Source organism: Macadamia integrifolia, chromosome 3 (assembly GCF_013358625.1).
Source record: "Macadamia integrifolia cultivar HAES 741 chromosome 3, SCU_Mint_v3, whole genome shotgun sequence".
Classification (NCBI taxonomy): Eukaryota; Viridiplantae; Streptophyta; class Magnoliopsida; order Proteales; family Proteaceae; genus Macadamia; species Macadamia integrifolia.
The window spans coordinates 3,263,141-3,271,042 of record NC_056559.1 but is presented as its reverse complement, the minus strand read 5'-3'; the positions used below and the strand labels follow the sequence as shown (position 1 = coordinate 3,271,042).

The window sequence follows — 7,902 nt, the reverse complement described above, 5'->3', positions numbered from 1 at the left end:
CTCAACATCCTCATATGACCCTCAGATTCTTTTATTGCACCGTTCAAGTATCCTTTGATATAGTCTGATGAAGGGGAAGGAGATGATGAAGTTGATGTTTCTGAGCATATGGACCTAGGTGGAGTCTGGTAAGTATCACAACTTGGGTTTGAACTTGATATCCATTCAAACATTCCACAACCTTTGTTTTCAACCTATAAAGCAAATATAATCATTTTATAAGAATACAAGAAAATAAACATTCAAATCTTAAACATCTGAAAAAAGTTTACAAAATTAAATTAAACAAAAAATTTAAAAAATTCATACCCCAGTTGATTGTGGACAGCACCAAAAATATCGACCATAATTCGCACTTGTTTTCGCAGTTCTGACCTTACATTGACCGTTCCCACAGTCACACATCTTAAGATGGTCAACCCACATGAAGAAGTGACAATTCATTGAACATTTAAAAAATTTCCTTCCAACATGTGACCCTGACTTAGAAGTGAAAACTGAGCAACCTTTCCCACAGTAATCACACTTTGCAATATCACAAGCGGATATATTCGATGTCATCTGTAAGTTAACACAAACATTTTCAATAGTCTATATGCATAGAAAATACTATTAAGTACACCCTCCATCTGAGTGTGATGGACAAAAAATAGGAGACTTCAATGGCACATAAACCAAATAAATTGGCTTCTTATGCGCTCCCTATATATACCATACCAAATAAACCAAAATATAAATGAACAAATAAGAATGATGTTGTCCATATTTAAACCTTGAAATCATTCAGATAGAAACATATGAAGTACCCATTGTCTTAACCTGTCTTAATACTACATTTAATCCATTGTCACAGACTTAACATAAACCAAAAAGTTACTTAAACCAAACAGATACATTTTCTTGCTCAATAAAACCATTGTCGGATATCCATCCAAACACTTACTTTTATCACCTCAATTCTTCTCAATCTCTGGCAAGTACATCTCAAGCAGATTTCGCCTATCTTCTACTTTTGTTCCCAAGAAGATAATGGCAGAATTCCGTTTGGCCATGAAATATTCCTTGGCCTTAAACTTTTGTTGAAAATTGAGGTCTGGAATGGCATCAACAGCATCTATAATGGTTCTCCCAAATTCAGTCTGAGATTCACTCATTACCATCTTCTCGATTGAGTTAGCAATCTGTTTCAATGGACTTACCACCTTTTCAGCTACACCCTTCTTCCTCTTTTCTCTGCCACTATTGACGGACCCACGAGGTCTTCCTCGCGAACGACTGGTACTACCAATGGGAGTGGAAGGAACACTTTCTTCTTCTTCAATATGTTCATAGTCAACACCATCATTGTTCCCTATTCCCTCAACATGAGTACCTGTCATGTCCATCATAACTTCAGTGGCAGCTTCAGAGGGGACTGTTGAATCATTCCCAGTTGCCATCTCTTTCCTTAGCAAAGCTCCAACTTCAAGGTGAATTGGGAGCACACTATGTTCCTTCCAATACTTTTGTTCTTTTTTCTAGCAATATAAAGGACAATGTCAATGTGCTTATGTTGTAAGTAAGAAACAAAAAACGCACAATTATATAGAAAGAACAATTTAAAGAATCCCATTATACCCTATAATCATTCCAGAAGTGTTGAGGAGCATCAAATCTCAATTCAGATGCATTCCAACCCAATCCACTTTGCTTCTGTAGGTCACTCAATGCTCTAAGCCTTTGCTTCCAAATCCGGAAGTGGTTTCTCACTTGTTCACAGTCGTAACTAGTAAAAAAATTCTCCTTCAGTTGGTTGGCAATTGCAATGAACTGCTCATTTTTCAGTCCATTATCTCCACCCTTACCACTCTTGTACTGCTTCAATACACACTCCAACATGTAATGAGAAACGGCGCTAGGCCATGAAGCAATGTCCCGTGACCTACTATTAGAATCTCCTGTTGGTTCCATCACATCAAAACTAACAAAATACACCATATACAATGTGAGTATATTTCATTAATACCAAGCAATCATTAACACTTACTACTTGGGAAATTCATAAACCTAATAGTTTCTTAATAAAGATAATAGTCCACATACATGCATCCCACAGCACAAATTTGACACCAAGCAAGAAGCCCAATTACTAATTGAGAGATCCATAAACCTTGTACTGCAATTTATATAATAGTCCACATACATGCATCCCACAACAAAAAAAATTTAAATCAAGCAATAATAACAATTACTAAATATTGGAATCCATATACCTAATATTGCAATTTAGATAATAGTCCACATACTACAATAAAATCTGCTTCCAAGTATGTTTATACAGTCATCCCAAACCATGCAAAATAAAAAAAAATTTTAATTTGTCCACATCAAAATTTACATTCCAAATTGCAATATTATCAATAACAAATATTCTAGTTCTTCAATACTCAATCTGAGTTGGATAAATCGGCTGCAACCCAATCAGCCCACATATGGTCAGCAATTTGTTCTCGAAATAGATCCCAATCACCATTCTCCAGCGCATGATCCTCGTCATCAGAACTATCATCTTCAACATCATCGTTTACTTGGTGAGAAGTGGATTGGGTACTAGTACTAGCTTCTTCAACCTCTTCATCCTCTTCATCAAGCCATCGTTCTTCTTCTTCAACATTATTCTGTGTAAGAATGTGGTTATGCAACAACACACATGCCAACACAATTCTCGCTTGTGTTTTGAAAGGATATTCTGGCTGGTTTTTCAGGATCTTGAATCTTGACTTCAGGAGGCCAAATGAACGTTCAATCACATTTCTTAATTGTGAATGTCTCAGGTTAAACAATTCCTTTTTATCAGTTGGTGACTGATCAATATTTCTCCACTCCCTCAGATGATATCGAACGTTTCGATATGGACGTAAGAACCCCTGTTGGTTAGCATACCCAGCATCAACGAGATAATATTTACCTCGTGGCAGCACCAATTTTCCGTCGCCGTCTCTATGTAATGCATTGTCTAAGATTCGAGCATCTGATGCTGATCCTTCCCAACCAGAAAGAATGTAAGTATATTTCATGTCAAAGTCACAGGCAGCAAGGATATTTTGGGAAATATCACCCTTCCTATCACGGAACCTCGGATGGTCGCTTAAATGCACCCACGCAGGGATATGGGACCCATCTATGGCTCCGATGCAGTCCTTGAAATAAGGGTAAAATCTTCCTTCATTATTTGTTATCCGATGATGCACTGCGACACTTGGAGGTTTCAATAGTATCGGGTACAATTTAATGATTGCTCCCAATACAATGTTAAAGTACCTACTGACAGTCTCACCAGAATGTCCAAACTTGTGTGCAATGACGCGATTTTTAACATTGTGTCCTACTGTATGTAGAAACATAACTAGTTGTTCATTCACTTGCACAGATCTGCTATCCCTCAGTATACCCTTCTCCCTAATCAAATGACTTAAACTAAAAAAAGCCCTCTTGCTTAACCTTATTTGTTCTCGACATGTTTTATCAGTGTGACCGATAATTCTCTCTGTTTCAGTAATACCACGCAGGGGTTCACAATGGTATGGCTCTTTCTTCAGATATTTTTTTATATACTGATCGACTGCTATAACAACAGCAGTCGCTGCAAAGATAATGATTTTCCTTCGCCTCCTGTAGCCTTCATCAAACTCCATTGTAAAAGTAAATCTACATTCAAATTGAAAAAATAATAAATTGGTGCTATACAAATTTGGAAATGGTACTCATATTGTCTTCTACTCACCTATCTTGGAATCACTATACAAATTTGGAAATCAAGTTTTCAAATGCAATTCATGTTTGATGTAGAACAAAAAATTAAAAGATTCACACATGACAGAAGATAGGGGACTCTTCCTAAATCGTAACAGACATCAAGAGCTCATGTAATGGAGTAAAAAGTAGCAATGGCAAAGAAAAAACAAATTGTTACTGAGTACCCACGGGAAGGTTGTGAGATTCAACCTTTTTTTCTGCTTCCATAACATACCATGTCAGATATTCATCTGTCTACATGACCCAAAAAACAGAACATGCAACCAAAATTCATGGGATTCATATTACTAGAAATAAACAAATAGAATCATAGTAATAGGAGCAGACAAATAAAATCATATTGACAGAAATACACAAATAAAGTAAGGGTCCGGGTTGGAATTGGATGCTGTGCTTTCCTCATTTTCCCTATGATTATGTCAATAATTAAACCAAATAGGTTTTAGTTATTAAATTACTGTTTCTGTTTTTCTTTTATTATTTTTTATGAAATATTTTTCATTGTCAATCTGCTGAATTGACTGAACTCATTTCTAAGTTTGTTTTTTCAAACCAGTTCTGATATCTTAAATAATTTTAAACATCATCCTCTTCATCAAGGACGACGAAAAAGGTGATGGAGCTGAAGAGGAAGAGGAAGATGAAGAAGTAGAGATAACATAAGAGGTTTGGATTGGATTCTTTCTTTTAATCTGTGTTTCTGCTTATAAGTGTCGTGTGCATCAATCAAGGTGGTTTTTTGATTGAGGTGAGTCGGTGGCCTCACCATTTTGGTGATGGGTTCTGAAAATCAAGCCAAAAGCAGCTCCTGCAACCAAATTAAGATGTAATTGCAATAAGCAGCAATGTCCTTTGTTTGGCAGAAAGAACAGGATAGATAAATTCAATTGCTTTGATCCTAGAGATGGGTTAGATAGCCAGTGGTCATCCAGTTCAAATGCCAAGCTTTCTACTTGGTGGGTTTTGTTCAGGTTGCACTAAGACATCTTTGGATGCAGGATTTGCAAGAGATACTGATGAAGCTCAGGGATGAACATCGGTATTGCCTCTTCTGTGGATGTCAGGTAAGATGAACATTAACACTTCTACCTTCAGGATTTATCTATTATTGTCAGACATAGTAATCTAACTTGGAAGATTCAAAGAAAAGAAAATTCTGATTATTTTCCCTTCACTCTGTTTTTGTTTCAGTATGAATCAGTGGAGGCACTATTATCCAACTGTCCAGGAACTACATGAAACATGAAGAGATAATACCCCTTGTTCTAGTAAAAAAGAACTACATGAAACATGAAGAGACTTACTTCTTGAAACTTTAGCTTCTTACGCAAGTTAATAATAGTTAAAGCATGAAGTGGCCCCATGAGAGAAAATCAGTGCAAAAAATGCCACAAATACCATCCTATCAGCAGGAATTCCTGAGGGAAAGGGCTGAAACCAGAGTTTATCACCCACTCTTTAAAAGCATAGCTCCAAAATAAGTCCTAAAGCTCATGGCTTGAGGAGCATAATCTCTCCTTTTCATAACAAATAAATGATAAAAGATACTCTGCAACTTTCTGTAAGAACAACAAAAGCATTCGCCCATATGGTACCTTCTCAAAGCTTGGGTTCATGATTGCAAACTCTTGAAATAATGACATATTACTGTACGATAAATTTGAGCACTGAAGCAAACAGAGTACGCTGAAATTAGGGGAAAACTTATGCAATTCCATTGAGGAGTCAGCAGAAGATATCTGGTCTTTTAGTATGTGCAAAGTTATCCACACACCAGCTTAAGGGATAGCATTTGAGGCTCTCTCAAGGTTGTAGTGCCAGAATAAACAGACTGAAGAGGATAAGATAGCATTCATAAGTTTGGAAGGCTTCAATAGATTACATTCTGACAACTCCTCCAATAGGAATATGATAATAACAAGTTCAAAAAACAATTCAAAAGAATGAAGGATTTTTCGGGGAGTATTCAGAATACCCCACTGGGCATCCATCTTATTATAAATGTTCTGCCAACCAAATAAGAGGATATGAAGAAGGCAAGTATCTAAAGATTGGGAGATCTGAAACAGTAGCTGATGATGATTCAAAGACATGGTAATAAAACATTAAGGTTTATGTCATACTGAAGTAGCAATGATAATTACAGGAACCAGCATGACAATTTAACCAACCATCGGCACCATCGCATCCTTATTTACACAAACATTAAGCATTTAAACACTTAATTCAAGCATGCTAGACTTTAACTTATCATCCATTAAAGAATATCTGATCCTTCAAAGAGGCTTCTCAAGAGACAGAAATGAAGAGCAGAAAACATACAAAGAGATCAGGATCAAGAACAAGCATGGACGAAGAAACTGATGAATCATCATTGGCTGTTTCACCATAGAAGAAGAAGAAGAAGAAGAAGAAGAACAAAAAATGGAAACCGAATTTCCATAATATTAAGAACACGCATACGAAGAACAAAAAAATCACATAAGAATCGAAATCTAACCTTAAATCAAGCTTCGATTCTAGTTCTTCAAACCTTGGAGTCGATCGTCTGATTTGGAAATAGGGTAAACCCTAGATATGAAGTTTACAACCTGAAAAATAGAAACCGAACTTCAATAATCTTAATAAAACACAAATGTAGCCCAAGAATACAAAGAAGAATACATAGAAGAGGGGAAATCTCACCTTCAATCAACTCGATTTTAGGTGTTCTTCTCAGATGCGAGCATCTGTCATGGACAGAGGGTAAATATGAGAAACCCTAAACACAATAAAAGAAGAAGAAAAAGGGAAGGAAGAAAGAAGAAAAATAAGAAGAAGAAGAAGAAGAAGAAGAAAACGAAGACGAAGACGAAGACGAAGAGGAAGAGGAAGAGGAAGAAGAAGAAGAAGAAGACGAGGAAGAAGAAGAAGATGAGCGGAAGAAGACGAAGACGAGAAAGCAGAGGAAGCAGAGGAAGAAGAAGAAGAAGAAGAAGAAGAAGAAGAAGAAGAAGAAGAAGACCATTATCACGATTTACCTGTTGCTTCACCCGTCGCTTTGTTTCAGGGAGAACCTCGGTCGGACTTCACAGTCTGAGAATCGCAGGAAACCGTGGAAATGAACTCCAGTTGAATCCATGTCTTTTATACGAACCCAATAAATCGTGACTCGATTCCGGATTAACCTATTGAGGTTGATTCGGATGAATCATGGATTTTAGTTGAAATCCCTGATTCTACTGGCCACCACGACTCCGAATCGATTTTTCACAAAAATGAACCAAACGGTTTAAATTTAATGGGAAACTGATTCCCTGGGATCTGGTCCGATGGATAAATCGAACCAAACGCCCCCTTAAAGATTTATCATCACAGGATTGACGCATGATAGGTCTTGTATGTTATTAAGCACAATCTTCACCATCATTGGCGCTAATTTGCAAATGTTTTCATAACGCCGATGATTCCTCTCAACCCAAAACTGGTATAATACATATAACATCATAGCAGACTGGATTTGTTTTCTAGAAGATGAAGTAGCCTTCCATTTCCACCAAGAGAAAAACTCCTGAATGGAAGAAAACCCCTGCCAACGCATGTCAAAGAATTTCAGCAACTCCAACGGTTCATTGCAGAGAATCTGCAATTTACAAAAATGTGGAACTCATAGATAACTATTTAGTAATAATTTGTTCTTAAAATTTATGTTCTATTAATATTTTCCAAAACATATATAGAAGTAACTTTGTATTAATTATATTTTGATATTTTATTAATATTTAAGAATATGATCTTAAAATTTAATCGTATTCAGATATCTATAATTACATTGGCGAACGTGAATTCAGATACCCAAATGGAATATGCCTTGCACTACAGGTAGGAATATTATAACTCATAATACATATCACTATATTTGGCTAACATGGCCCACTTGAAAGGATGTAGCTACCTTTTTGCTACTTGGAGACTTTGTTACTATCAAATAGTATACATTCCGTAGCTGAGATAATCCTACGCTCCATCACATGCTAAGATAAATAAATTATCGGGAGATTCCAATGTAACTTGACCCAAACTTGCATTTGCACCATGTGTAAATCATTTTTGGGGAGAATGAATTTT

The 7,902-nt window shown here is 36.4% G+C and overlaps 1 protein-coding gene and 1 long non-coding RNA gene across 2 annotated transcripts; both read right to left on the bottom strand.

The window, feature by feature from the left end:
• Nucleotides 1-928: 928 nt before the first annotated feature.
• On the bottom strand, nucleotides 929-1,815 carry LOC122073556. The gene is made up of 2 exons (XM_042638146.1): nucleotides 1,618-1,815; nucleotides 929-1,517 (listed from the first exon to the last, which is right to left on the bottom strand). The coding sequence occupies exon 2, from the start codon at nucleotides 1,437-1,439 to the stop codon at nucleotides 954-956; it is 486 nt and encodes a 161-aa protein (XP_042494080.1). The 5' UTR covers nucleotides 1,440-1,517; nucleotides 1,618-1,815; the 3' UTR covers nucleotides 929-953.
• An 11-nt stretch (nucleotides 1,816-1,826) lies between these two features.
• LOC122073557 lies at nucleotides 1,827-6,873 on the bottom strand. The gene is made up of 4 exons (XR_006138826.1): nucleotides 6,816-6,873; nucleotides 6,481-6,524; nucleotides 6,296-6,386; nucleotides 1,827-1,960 (listed from the first exon to the last, which is right to left on the bottom strand). It is a non-coding gene; the product is annotated as an uncharacterized LOC122073557 (long non-coding RNA).
• Nucleotides 6,874-7,902: the final 1,029 nt, after the last annotated feature.

Excerpts from the sequence above, each read along its gene's own strand:
- LOC122073556 (XM_042638146.1), bottom strand. The coding sequence starts at position 1,439 with ATGGCAACTGGGAATGATTCAACAGTCCCCTCTGAAGCTGCCACTGAA.